Source organism: Schistocerca serialis, chromosome 2 (genome assembly GCF_023864345.2).
Source record: "Schistocerca serialis cubense isolate TAMUIC-IGC-003099 chromosome 2, iqSchSeri2.2, whole genome shotgun sequence".
Classification (NCBI taxonomy): Eukaryota; Metazoa; Arthropoda; class Insecta; order Orthoptera; family Acrididae; genus Schistocerca; species Schistocerca serialis.
In genome coordinates, this window is record NC_064639.1 from 866,967,595 (window position 1) to 866,982,878 (window position 15,284).

Sequence of the window (15,284 nt, forward strand, 5' to 3'; positions counted from 1 at the left end):
CTATCTTACAAAAGTTTGTTAAATTATCTTTCCTAACTTACTATCACCACAACATCAATGGCATAATTTAATCTTTGTAGTTTCTTTGTTCTCATCTAACACTCAAACAACTTTGTCTGAGACCAATCCATATTCGCTGTTTGCATGACTAAGTTTCTGAGTTGAAATCTAACCAGAAATATAACCACATTTATTCAATAGGGGTGATTGGTTCAGATATCAACTGTCAGCAGAATTATTGAAACTGCCATTAGAATTACAACTTTTTATGACAATTACAATGACAAACTCCTCTAGTTATGCTTCGTACATGTGATAGATGTCCAGTTACACTTTTGTGTTTCAGACCAAATCACAAATTTTCTCCCACTCACTTGCCTACAAGGATGGCTGAACTGGTTCTTTAGGTGAAGGAAGGCAAAGGCTCACTGCATACTATGGGACAATGCCTAAAAAGCAACCAGGTGTTCAAGCAAATCTTGAGGTTTCTATGTTGCATGTTATAGGAGAATAACAAGCACTACAACTTGTCACTTTCAAACTTATAGTATGGATTCAGTGTGTCACTACCAGAAAAAGAAAAGTCAAACATAACATAAGTATTAAACAAAGTAAAAGTGCACTTTACTCAAATCCACAGAGACAGATAGATAGATATGAGAGAGAGAGAGAGAGAGAGAGAGAGAGAGAGAGAGAGGGGGGGGGGGGAGGGGGGGGGGGGGTAAAAAAAGGTGTAGGAAGACAGGTACAAGTAAGTGACCCACAGTAAAGAAAACGGAGGAAGATTTGACTCTTCACTCCCCCCCCCCCCCCAAAAGTATGAAACAATTCTTATTTTTCATTAATGTTTGAAGCACCCGGTTTAGGCTAACGTAATACAAAATCTCATGGTCTTATGTAGAATTACTATCCACACAACCACTAATGAAAGGCCAAAAGGAGTACGGTGGACTTAAGGACATGAAAGTCCTAAAAATTAAAAATGTGTCTTCTTGTATTGTCTTAGTCAACTTATCTGGAAAATATTATTATAAATATTAACAGATAGTCTTCATCCACTTAAAATAATGGCATAAAGTGACATTAAAACATTTCATAGTAGGAATGCAGTTCAATATTTTATTTCATACATCTAGTACTTTTGCAAGCCTAACGTCACAATATTTATATTTTTTTGATGCCAATATACAAGCAATGCTTCTAAATTGAATTATACTTACCAGATATTGCATTTTCTTTATTACTGCTGTGAACAGAGAACTGAACTATACAAATTATGATGTGAATACATCAATGAATGGAATCACACATGACAATACTAGAAAGTTAAAGTGACTACATATTTATATAATAGAAGGAAACATTCCACGTGGGGGGGGGGGGGGGGGGGGGCTAAAAACAAAGATGATGTGACTTACATGTCAATAGACACACAAACAAACACAAACATACTCACAAAATTCTAGCTTTCACAACCAACGGTTGCCTCGTCAGGAAAGAGGGAAGGAGAGGGAAAGACGAAAGGATTTGGGTTTTAAGGGAGAGGGTAAGGAGTCATTCCAATCCCGGGAGCGGAAAGACTTACCTTAGGGGGAAAAAAGGACGGGTATACACTTGCACACACACACATATCCATCCACACATATACAGACACAAGCAGACATATACAGAGGCAAAGAGTTTGGGCAGTTATATGTCTTCTTTGCCTTGTTAGTGGTCTTTTCACCTTCCAGTTGTTTCTCAATTTGCTCATCGACACAATAAACTCCTACCCCATACCTGATCACCGTGGTCCTTAAACTGTTCCATCTCTGCCCAAACTCTTTGCCTCTGTATATGTTTGCTTGTGTCTGTATATGTGTGGATGGATATGTGTGTGTGTGCAAGTGTATACCCGTCCTTTTTTCCCCCTAAGGTAAGTCTTTCCGCTCCCGGGATTGGAATGGCTCCTTACCCTCTCCCTTAAAACCCAAATCCTTTCGTCTTTCCCTCTCCTTCCCTATTTCCCGACGAGGCAACCGTTGGTTGTGAAAGCTAGAATTTTGTGTGTATGTTTGTGTTTGTTTGTGCGTCTATCGACGTGCCAGCGCATTCGTTTGGTAAGTCACATCATCTTTGTTTTTTGACTACATATTTATTAACAAATGACTGGTATAAGCATTTCCTCATATTTTTGAAGACATTAACAGTTAAACTCTTATCAATATTACATTCCTATCTAACACACTTGCTCCAAATGTTTGTCCTCCGGTCCCGAAACTTTCAACACTGTTCCCTTATTTCACCTCTCAAATTTTTTTTCTAAATATTTGAAATTTAATATTTACTTCTGGAAGAAACAGGGCAATATTATCATTCTGATGACTAAATGTTTCAAAAAAATGTATATCTACAGTCATCCTTTATGATCTATACTCTTTTATATCCTCACTACAAAGTAAGAACAGCACACAGAGCAACTAATGAAGTTAGAAAGGTAGAGTCTTTGTAACAGGTATGATATACTTGTAAGATTACATTAAAATGGTGGCTTACATGGAGCACAACAATTCATCTCTTCAATTACTTTCTAAATGCTGCAGAAATACAAAATAATAAATAATACCTCATTCCACAATCAGAGTTTGAGGTGTCTGCCAGAAGATTTTGTATGAACTGTCCACTTGCAACAAGATCACGACTTCTAAAAATTAAATTTGCATAACTGCTGAAACTGTTATCGTGCCTGGTTAACAACTTGAGAAATTTTTCAAACACAGTAATAATAATTTATAAAAACTGATGCTAAGATTCTTACCTACAACAGCACTTCTTCTACACTAATATCACAACTTAACCAAAGAATGGCCCACATGACATTGAAAAAATGTTAAAACACGTATCCAAAAGAGCTTCCTTTCTTTCCTTCTATTATTATTATTATTATTATTATTATTATTATTAAAGCATAGCAGACAAAAGTTGGAATGAATGGGAACTGTTGAATGTTAGTTGGGAACAATATGCTAAATATGGATACTCAAGTCATGAAAAATGGATGTTAGTTTTGTTGTGATGATTAGGCTTACTAAATATTGTTTTTAGTAATCAAATAAGATTTTAGTTTGTCATGTGAAAGAAACATTTGCAGTTGCTGCAGTTGCTGTAGTGAGTCTGATTTTGAAATGGATCCTTCACAAGGAACCACATTTGCAGAACAAAACTATAGTACCTTTTTAAAATTATCTGTATAGAAAGCAATAGGTATATAATTGTGAGTCAATTTTATAGACTAGAAATAAATCTTTTTAAGTAAAAATCTTTTAAGTAAACAAATAATCAGATCAGTATATGTGACTAACAACAATTGCATTCTTCCTACTAACCAATATCAAGAATTTATGTCTTTTACAAACTTCGAAGGCAAACTTACAGTAGTACAAGGAAGATTTTTCTTCGTAATGTCAACTGTAGTAGTCAAAAACAAAATAATAAAATTCTGATGAATCTTGAATGATTATTCAAAATTTTGAGGAGCCAAAGTGGAACTGGAATATCTGAACTCAATTGTTTATACTGACAACAATCACACTTCAGAAAACTATTGTTACACATACCTGGAACAATTTTAGTATCTCTCTCGCATAAACACAATACGTTCCGTTGATTGTTTTACATATTTAGTTGAAAAAGCAAATAAATAGTATGAATATTTCACAATGGTGGTTTATAGGTTACACAGAAAGCAACAGTAAAAGTGCTAGTTAACTCTGTGCAAAATATTATTTTGCACCAAGAGGTCAAATTATTGGTGGGGAAAAGTTTTTTTTTTTTTTCTAAATTTGTGTGGAATGATACCACATGGTGTTACCTTCTGATTTAAACTATCTCAGCAGCACAATTTAGACTCAATTTTTTTCACTGCTTCTTTGAATGAATATGTCAAGTGCAGTGGAACCTCATTTACAACAGTGAAAATAACAGCCAACTACATTATGTCTGGTAGCCTGCATGCTTTTTGACAGGCAAATAAAAAGATAACATAAGGTAGTACTGGCTATCATTAAACTGCAATATGAGGAACATGTGCTGTCATTAAACATCAATTACAGAGAATCGATATGGTAATTCTAAAGAATGTTGTTAGCAGGGGAAGGAAAAGTCTGCTAAATATCATAGATGATAATGGAGAAGAGTCACATGCTGTAATGGAATAGTACTTTCTTAATTATGCAGACATAGCTCGTGCCATGACCTGCATTTAAAAATATTTTTGCATTACCTCATATAATATTAATACACAGCTGAGTAACTGAGAATTAGTAAAAGAGAACATTAATAAAACTGAAACTTGTGCAAGTTATAGAAACAAGACACTAATGGACATACCATTTCAGGTAAAGCATTTCACTTAAACCGAAAATGGCGTGATTGTAAACCAAAGTGTTTAGGTTTATTGTAAATCAAAGTATTTAGGTTTATTATTGTCTTGGAAAGAAGACTACCTTTAGGAATGCATACACAAACTCAGTTTTGACATAGATGTGTAGCAACACAATATATTCTCAAAAAATACCAACGTTTTCTACATTAGCTTAATTTAATAAAGAGTGTGTGTGTGTGTGTGTGTGTGTGTGTGTGTGTGTGTGTGTGTGTGCGCGCGCGCGCGCGCGCGCGCGCGCGCGTGTGTGTTTGAAGATGAGGCGGAACTAAAAAGCTGATTAGCTTATTTCTCTGCAAGTAAGTGCATGCCTAGCTTAACTTTTGCATATTGTTCACTTTTGAAATATCATTACTGTGACATTTTATCTAAATTAAAAAAAAAGTTAAGATTACTTTCCTGTGCCCATGACTTTCAATATTAAGACAACGTAAATAAGTTAACTCTATTCAAAGGTGTTGCATCATCCAAAGTTATGAACAATAATATCTGACTAATACACAGAGAGTTTAATCCATATTTCAAGACAGCTCAGATTTAGCAAAGAGTATACTCACACAAAGTACTCCATTTGAAAACATTTTCAGACAATGTTTCATATGGAAAATATAACTAAAGAAATTATTAAGATTATCTCTTCCCCCTTCTCTTTTCTCTGTTTCAACCAGCACTGGTTTTCTACAATGAACTTATGATACAAACATTCACTACTGCACTGGCAATGGGATTAAAGAGGAAAAAGGAGACTTAGGGAAGGAATTGTGAGGGCAGGTGAAAATCATATATAATATTTATTTAGCTGGTCGCCTGACTAGACTGGAAGGTACACATTAAAAAGAATTTAAGTTATGCAAACTGAAATTTCACCACTGCATGTCACTGCTTGGAACCACTTAAATTACTAATATCAAACTCATGTGTTATTACAACAATAGCTTTTCAATTTGATACAAATTTTCAGCCATGGCAAAATAACTGCTAGTATTATGTATTTAAATCCCACAATAGCTTGTGTAACCATTGATAGGTTTCAAGTATGCAAGTGTGTCTAGTAAGTGTACATATAAGCTCAAAGATGTCACAAGTATGAATAAACTATCTAGAATAAATCTTTCTGTTTGTGGTGGATAGTGTTCTGTTGTGTAATTGTGTGTTGGATTGTATCCCTGCCGTTTCAAGACCAGCTGAGCTATCTACACAAGAATCGTGATCTACATTCACAGCTCCAATTCTGCCAGCACGTACCTCCTGTTTTCCAGACTTCACAGAAGTTCTCCAACATACCTCACATTAACTATATAATAATAATAATAAGAAGAAGAAACTATCACAAAAGAAGTTTATTTGAACATTATTTGAAGCCATGGATGGAAACAACGATAGTTGAAACTCCATAACCTTTTCAGCAAGAAGGTGAACTTAATCACACAAGCTGTTTGCTACAAAACTGGACATCAGACAATTTGGATGTGTTTTGGTCTAAGGAATAGTGGCCTCCCAACATTTCGAATTTAGAACCCTTGGGTTACTGTGTATGGAATGTAGCTGAAAAGGTCTCCAATAGATCTTGATATCCCATGGCATCATTAAGAGCCTCTAATGAGACAGCATTTGTCAACATAGAATAAATTCTGAATGGAGTTTTTGGGACATTTGCAACCCTCCATACCCCCCCCCCTCCAAAAAAAAAAAAAAAAAAAAAAAAAAAAAAAAAAAAAAAAAAAAAAAAAAAAAAAAAAAACCCTCAGGCTTCTGCAACTTCCTCCATCATTATCATTACGAAATTTCAGTAGGTCATTTGGTACTTCACTTTGTTGCCCAATTTTCACCCCATGCATAAACATACAATTATGTTTGATGAAACAGGAATATTGTCTTGTGCATCTACTTACAGAGATTTGTAGTGTTTTGGGATATTTGCAAACATCCCAACACCATTGGAAAGCCATCGACAAGAGATGCTCTTGAGTAAATTGAATAAGAATAAATGTAGTGGGAAAGGGAAACTGTTTTCCTTTCTTGTATGAAGTGAATGTGGACCAGTGGTGGAGCCAGCGAGAAGGGGACCATTAAAAATGGTATTACAACCACTGGTCGTCTGGGAGTCATTTGCGCCATGGTGAAGCCAGTGCCTGAAATTGAGAGCCATGGAGTAAATGAAGCACCAACAAGGGCATAATGAACTACTGAAGAGTGGTAGTTGTTTTTCTGATTTTTCTCTCAGGTCCTACAATATGCATGTGCGGATGTTTGAATATACTCAAGAGAGTGGTATTACCATAGCAATTGTTAATCATGTTGTGAAAAGTAATAATGAAAATGTTGGGCAAAATATACCCCAGTTTGTGAGAAGTGTGGCTATTTATTTATTAGCACAACAGAGAGAACTTGTGGAAGCATTCCAGGGATCTTCACCCCAGTTGGATCAAAAAGGTGGCACGAAAGAATCCGGACCACAGAAAAAAGAAAAAACTACTCTGAGAAGAGAGGATAAAGGTAATACTACCTTCATCTGGTGGTTCATTGGGGTTGGCAAAATATTGCCCAGTTATATCAGCCAGGGACACAACTTCCCGCTAGTGCTTGTATAAGACCCACCACAAATCTTACAAAATAAACGCAGCAGGAAAAGTAGGAAAAATACACCCCAGATTGTCACTTAAGAAGCTGCTGAGATCAAAATGTGTAACAACTACTTTAACCAGGACAGTGGCTACACTATTTGTAGTGCATGGTAACAGGCACTTGATGATGAAAGACGACAGAAAAATCAAAAGAGTTGTCCATTATCTAAAGATATCAGCATCACTATCAGAGTTCTTGAGTCACAGACATCAATATAATACATGGAAGCATATGAAAGTTCTGTGACTTTGTGGCATCTTCATAACACAACTTGGTCAACTAACTAAAGTAGCTACCAACCTACTGGAATCTCGTAATGACGACAATGGGGAAGTCATCGAAAGCTTGAGACTGAATACAAATATGACATGTAAGAATTCCATGACACATTTATTCAAGAATATTGCTGCAAACAACTACACTGAACTCATGATATGTTAAGTTGTGCATGTACAAGTTTCAGACTGTGACTGGAAACTATTATTCAAGCGTAAGAGGAATATATTAAATAACTGTGCACTACAGAAGACAAGTATCCATTGTAAAAGGAATTTTTGAGGCTGTCTATTATCACTCCTCCCCTACGTGATGAGTAGCAACCCATATTCTTTCCATACTGTTGGTTTTTTGGTGCTTCTTCATATTTCACTAATAAAATTTTATTTGTCTGGATTTTGGAGACGCATCTTCCATGTAACCGCCCCCCCCCCCCCCCCCCTTTTTCCTTCAGTGTTCCCCACACGCTGTGGGAATGATTAATTCTCATATAAATGGAAGTTTGTATTTTCTCACTATTTCAAAGTGACAAATGGGGGAAGATCAATGGATATTAAATGTAATGTACATGTAATGAAGTATGAATGATGAAAACATGAGATGCAATATCAATATATACAGTGTGACTTCCAATAGTAAATTAACATTTATTTGGATACTTGTTAACTGCTGTACATTTTTCCCGTCCATGTGTTATTACTAGGGGGGGGGAGCCAGTTGTATCACAGAAATCAATTGCTCAAGAAGCCTAGCTGGAAAAACATGTCAATAAATCTTTTGCTGAATCCTGTCAATTAAAAACAGAACAAACAATTTAGGAATACAATGCAATATTTACTTGTTGAGAGTAAAATGCTAATACTCTTCAAACTCACAGTACAAAAAGGAAGATTATTTGTGAGCCTTACAGTTAAGAAAAAACTGGTGACAGAAATATGATACTTTACAAATGGAATATGGAGCAGATGAACAAATGATAAGGTGGTGGTTCTCTTTCCTGTGTTTTACACATGCACTGAACTGAACCATACCTTACTTCAGCATATCACGTTGTTTAAATAATAATAATAATAATAATAATAGTAATAATAATAAAAAGAAGAACATCTAGTTCAATCATGACAGCAGCACGATGAACACGCACAACAGAACTGAATGCATGTATTTAGCCACATGACTATTTTTCATCTCTTATACAAGTATTTGTAGTCAAATTACAGTTTTAAAATTTTCATCAAAGCTGTAAAGTACATTTAGTGAGCAGTTACACTGACATTTATTGTTAACAGATATTTGCAGAAATATCCTTGTATTTTAGCAAAACTTCTCAACATATGATAGAGGACTGGAGACAGAAGAGAAGGAAAAAGAAAGAAAAGAGAAATGAAACTAATCACGATGTTTAAAAAGGCCTATTTATCTACTATGTTTCAATTGTTCAGCAACTGGTTTGAGAAAAATGATGAACAACAGGAACTTGTATTCACATTTTATTATGTTTGTATTAAAATGTTATAATTACACAATAAATGATTCATGATATATTCAATCTCAAATACAAAGAAAATTTATTTTAAAATACTAGATATGCGATGTCTGTAATCAGATTATCAGGAACAACTGCAAAATTATCACACAGGTCAAATAAAGTTTTCTTCTTTTCACAACATGTTATCAACGAATCACCCAATGCAGGACATATATGTACATAAAAATATAAAACAGAACTGACACATGTCACCACAAATTTTCTCTACATCACATGATCATATTCAAGGGAATTTAATTTGGTTCACTAAAGATTCTAAGACTTAGACAAACTGATTTTACAACATTATCCAATGCTTATTAAATGAAAAACTTCTAACAGAACCAAGTGAAGTAATATTTTACGACAAAAGTCATCAAATTACAAAGATTAGCAATTACTGAGGGAGTTTCACTAGTTGGGCAGTTCCCTTATTTTAGTTTTTGTTGATGGTCTGGAAGAAAATTTGGTAGGGCAAAAAAGACAAAACATGAAGCCAATAAGTGTGAGTACAAAGGTGGAAAGAGGACAGTACAGAAATATGAATATCTTACTGAAACTTTCATTTGTACAATTTTCAGTTTCTATATGAAAATAATAACAGAGGGCAATCCAAAATGAGGTAGCTATGACTAACATGATGTTCCTCCAAAGGCAGGAAAAAATAAGATACCTTAGAGAGGAAACATGGTTAGACAGCTGATAAGTAGGAGACAGAAGAAAAATTCCTTAAAATCTGGAATTAAACCTTGAGTTAGACCGAAGCAATGCTGTTTTAACAGAAACAATTAATGAAGCTGCTGGTAGATGACACTGCCAATAATTTAATAGACTGATCCAAAACTGCCTTTAACAATGCAAGAGCAATGCATTATTTTTATAGAAATAACATACTTGTTCCTAACGGTAAATTTAAATGGTTTTGCAGCAGTAAATCTGTTATTCCATAGACTAGCTGTCCATTCATCCCTAATATATTATAAAATTAATAGTGACAGTTCAGGGCAGTATTAATGAAATGAAGGCAGTGTATGAAACAGTCATACTTGATTACATCAAAACCAAAAAATATTATTGTTGTGAAATAATGTTTCTTCACAATGGTCAGAGGAAATGTCAAATACTTGTAAAATTTAATAGAAAAAATACCATGATCAGATACAACAATGGTGTTCATGAGAAAGCGCAACGCATTTTAATCCCTGAAGACTGATCTTCAGCTGCTCAATATATTATTTTAACATTATGTGTACATGATAATCCTCAGCATGCCACCTGGTATAATAGGGCCAGAGGATTTACCATTAGTAAACTGTAACAAAATAATAACTTCCGCACCTTAACCTTCAAGATTCAAAATTCATCGGAATTTTTCACAAGAGTCATGACCATGATTGAAGTTGGATGTGTTTTCTCTGAATTTTATGAATATAAATGGATCAACACTCCAACAATAGCCAAGCAGATATGTCAAATACCACAAATGAGAAGTTATTCTAAAATAGGGAGCTATTTAAATTACAAACCACTGTGTAAATTTATTAGTCACAGTAGAATTCAACTCTGTAGCTCTTTTGTGGAATGAAAAGTTTATGGGCAAAGAATAATAGCATGAAGCTTATTTTCTTACAGAATGGTACTTTTAAACAGCTTAAACAAAAGTGACTTCTAATGCTTGAGAAGAAGAAGGGATAGACTACCTTTATTTAATTTTACAAAGAACCTCACTCTGGAACAAACAGAAAACTGCCAGTAACTTAAAATATGCTCAACAACGTATGGAAACTGAGATTTGCTTTCCTCTTGCAATGAATTGGAGGGGTAACATATATTGGCAAATACAAAAATGGACAACAAATACTAGATGGAACTTCTGTGCTATCTAAAGTGAAAAATATTTTAAAAACTGCTGTCAATTATACCATTGTTGTTATTTGTAAGCACCCTTTTTGCTGCTCTCTCTCTCTCTCTCTCTCTCTCTCTCTCTCTCTCTCTCCCTCTCTCTCTCTCTCTCAAACACACACTGATTTAAGGTACTTTTTTATATTAATAATGCAATGACTGTTTTTTTCCCTTTAGCTGCCATCTAAAAGCTTTAAAACCTACAGTATCACAACTAGAGTAAAGATCTCCTAAGGTCTAAAGCTTCTCAAAAATACCATGCTTTATACAAAATATTTATCAGAATGCTGACGTGCAAACATCTACACAAAGGCATTTTATAATTATTGCGATCAGAAACTGAATCACTTGATATGCCACACCTAATAAGCAACATGCACACATATTGTGCAAATGAACAATGTTTAGTCGTATTTTAAATATGCTGTAATGTGAGATGCAAAAAATAATACTTATTCAATAACAAGAAAAAATTAGGATGATTAATTTGTACCATGAAAAAGAACCTTCCTTTAAAAATTTGTCCTGGACAATCATGAAGATAAAGTTCCAGTTCTCAGACTTTTACTGTGAATCCATAGCAGTGATATTTACTGTCGACACCATTATTTTAATAACTATCTGAGGTCTACTCTGAAGTAAGATTTTAAGACTTCTATTAGAATACCATAATTAACTGTCAATGTAATGTCCAGCAACGTACATGAAAAGCACTTCAAGTCGGAAAGAAACCAACTTTTAATATATAAGTGAACAGTAAGGGGATTTAAGTTAGTTTAAAATCTAACATTTTTAACCAATGCTTGATCGAAAGCTGGTGCTTTCAAAAATCTGATATGACTATGGAAAGAAATATTCTGGTCCCAAGTGAATGAAATATACACTGTTCTATAATGCATCACCCATTTGTTCTATCACATTTTTTGGTGTGTGTCCAATCCTTTAGTGATAATTACAGAATTATAAAAATTTCAAATTCTTGATTCAAAAACAAAGAATTCCTTACACTAAAAGGGGCTCAGATCTTAACTTCACAGTAGTTGATCAAATCTAAGCTCACAAAGCATCATGAAGAAACAAAATACTGACATGTAATGAACATGCACATGTAAATTTTGAAACAATATGTAGCACAGGCGAGTCACAAACCAACACTATTCTTTTCAAATTGTGAGTCATGATTGAAATTTCTGAAGCATTTAAGTTTGGCGGACTAAATTTTAAATTACAAATAAGAAGAACAAACTCACTTAACAGATGCTGAACTGAGGCTCTGTCAATTATAAAAATTACACAATAGTACACAATTTGCTGTTTCTTGCTTCAATCTAAAAAAATTGTTTTTCCTACTTACTGAGTATTAAAAAATTCAAATTTACATGATTATGCAAACATATTAAAAGTTACCTGTGTAATGTCTGAATTAATGCTGGTTGTAGAAGAAATCTGAAAATATTGGCAGATATGGCACATAGCATTAAATTAGAAGACTGAAAATATTATACTCATTGGACTCAGGAACAATTAACGACTGCAAGCAGTTTATTACTGGATTCAGTACGTGGCTAGGACAGCATTTTGTGTCGGTACAACAACTGCGGAATGAGGTGGTCCTGGAAGTGGGGGAGGCTGTTGTTGCTGTGGTGGTGGCGGTGGTGGTTGTGGTTGTGGTGCTTGTGGTGGTGGAGGTTGTTGGGTCTGTGCCTGCTGCTGCTGCTGCTGCTGCTGCTGCTGTGCCTGTTGCTGCTGCTGTTGATGAGATGGGGGTTGCTGTGATGACTGTGGCTGTGACTGTGGTTGTGGCTGTGGAGGATGCTGGATAGCAGCTTGTGGGTGGGCAGGAGGAGGAGCTGTGGGAGGAAGCGTGGGAGGATGATGTGCCAAATGCTGAACGACAACGCCATGGTGGTGTGGTACTAGAGACAGTTGTTGACCGACTGCTGAATGCTTGCGCAAGTGCCGGAGCATATTTCCCTTCTCCACAAAAGTTTTCCCACAGTCCGGACACGAGTGTGGCCGATCGCCAGAATGACTACGGCGGTGGGAGACCAGGTGCCCTTTACATACAAAGTCCTTAGGGCAGAGATCACAGCGGAAAGGTCTTTCGGCAGCTGCACCTTTGTTGTGTGACCGCTGGTGGAACAGTAGGTTACCCTTAAGGGGAAAGGATTTTCCACATTCAGCGCAGCCGAAAGGCCGCTCGCCCGTGTGGCTGCGCATGTGGTTCACGAGATGCTCCTTGCGGGTGAACGGTTTGGAGCAGACGTGGCAGCAGTGAGGGGTCTCGCCGGTGTGGCACCGCAGGTGGTTGGTCAGGTGCTCCTTCCGGGTGAATGTCTTGGCGCAGAACTCGCAACGGTGCGGAGACTCGCCTGTGTGGATACGCACGTGATTAGTCAAGTGTTCCTTTCGGGTAAAAGACTTGGAGCAGTACTGACAGCGGTGGGGAGACTCGCCTGTGTGCTGCCTTACGTGGTTGGTGAGGTGCTCTTTACGGGTAAAACATTTCGTACAGAAGTGGCACTTGTGTGGCGATTCGCCCGTGTGCTGGCGGACGTGGTTCGCCAGGTGGTCCTTGCGGGCGAAGGCCTTGGGACAGTACCCGCAGTGGAAGGGTGTCTCACCTGTGTGCTGGCGGACGTGGTTCACCAGGTGCTCCTTGCGCGTGAACGACTTGGAGCAGAAGTTGCAGCGGTGCGGAGATTCCCCGGTGTGCTGGCGCACGTGGTTCAGCAGGTGCTCCTTTCGTGTGAACGTCTTTGAGCAGAAGTCGCACCGGTGAGGCGTCTCACCCGTGTGCCACATGATGTGGTTCGTGAAGTGCTCCTTCCGCGTGAACGATTTGCCGCACATCTCGCAGCGGAATGGCGTGTCGTTGGTGTGCGACCGCACGTGGTTGGCCAGGTGCTCCTTCCGCGTGTACTTCTTCCCGCAGATCTGGCAGGCGTGAGGTGTCTCGCCTGTGTGCCACATTATGTGGTTCGTGAAGTGTTCCTTTCGTGTGAAAGACTTCTTGCAGATGTCGCAGCGGTGAGGCGTCTCACCTGTGTGCTTCCTGATGTGGTTGACCATGTGTTCCTTGCGTGTGAACGTCTTGGTGCAGTACTGGCAGCGGTAAGGCGTCTCTCCGGTGTGGCAGCGGGTGTGGTTGTCTAGGTGCTCTTTGCGTGCGAACGTCTTGCCGCACACCGAACAGGCGTACGGTTTGTCTGCTGAGTGCCGCTTCTCGTGGCGTTCCAAACTGGCAGCGTTTGCGAAGACGTGGAAGCAGATTGAGCAAGTCAGCATGCTCCCACCGAGATGAGCTTTGCCATGCCTCGTTAAGTCGGCAGCACTAGAGAATGCCTTCCCACACACCTGTACACACACACAAAAAAAAGAAAAATGATCAAGTGGCGTACATTGAACATAAACTCCGCATACTAAAAATGAATCAGCAATTCAGAATGGGTTATACTTAAATTCCATTAATTAGAAACTATCAAAATCTTTAAATGATTGCAACAACGTAACATCTTGCATATGGTACAGGCTTTTAAAAATAAACTTTTGGCATTTATCAATTACACAAAAACTTCCTATCACTTATTTCAGAAACATTTTGTTAAAAATTAAATAACACAATCTACTTTTCAGTAGCGATTGTGCATTTCCACACGACTGACTAATATTGTCAACATATTTTTTGTCTTTTACTCTGCTTCATGTACATATTCAACACATCGGATGCTAGTGCTAAGAAGTTTCTAAAGCAACAAGACCAAAAAAGGTCATTAGGTGCTGCTTGCAGCTATAAACACAATTATGAATACAGTTTGTGTAATTATACTCCTGCACAACATAATGAGGACGGGGTCTAGCGGTGGGAGTGAACAGGACAATATGGGTGACTAATATTCATTTTGCCTACTATTGTAGCATGCACTATAGAAGAATATGTTAGGAAAGATTACAACACACTTCACAAGGAAAAAAAAACACAACACACTGGGTATGTCTAATGGCCTATTGTGGCATAAGCTCAACGAAATGAATATGATTCAATACCTTTCTGCAACCTACGAGAGTTAGAAAAAGAAGAGTAAAATGCATAGAAAAACAGATGCTGAAGACAATCTAATGAAATGCTGCTTTAATATGTTTCATTTTGTCCTTTAACAACAAAAAGCCCCCTACTTTTTTGGAGTCTCTAGAATATACCGGTATTATTTGAGTCACATGAAATCACCTCTCTGGTTCACAACTCATTACGCAAACTCTACATTATTAAAAACAGTATGTGCAACAACTGCATGGAAACATTAATAGAACTTGACAACCAAAGACATAAACAGTAAGTTGGACCATCTTCACTTAAAGGCGGGAACGGAAAAAGGCTGAGCTGACTTTGCAACAAAGTACAATACAAATAATCCCTTCTGAAATTGAAATCTGATAAATTGTGTACCAGGAATTCTGACTACAAGTGAGAATGAAAGAAAACCAGCAAAAACAAAAGAGGCACAACTTCTTAATTTCTCTTACACCCCACAG

At 37.0% G+C, this 15,284-nt stretch overlaps 1 protein-coding gene across 10 annotated transcripts in view; it reads right to left on the minus strand.

The window, feature by feature from the left end:
- Positions 1 to 8,824: 8,824 nt before the first annotated feature.
- The window catches only part of LOC126458183 (zinc finger protein 665-like), a 200,734-nt gene continuing 194,274 nt past the window's right edge, over positions 8,825 to 15,284 (minus strand). For 8 of the 10 annotated variants that reach the window (XM_050095053.1, XM_050095051.1, XM_050095052.1 and 5 more), the window contains one exon: positions 8,825 to 14,108. In XM_050095053.1, the coding sequence (XP_049951010.1) occupies positions 12,306 to 14,108 (1,803 nt within the window). In that variant the 3' untranslated portion in view covers positions 8,825 to 12,305. The remainder of the gene's footprint in view (positions 14,109 to 15,284) is intronic. The other 2 variants (XM_050095055.1, XM_050095058.1) reach the window with 2 other exon arrangements.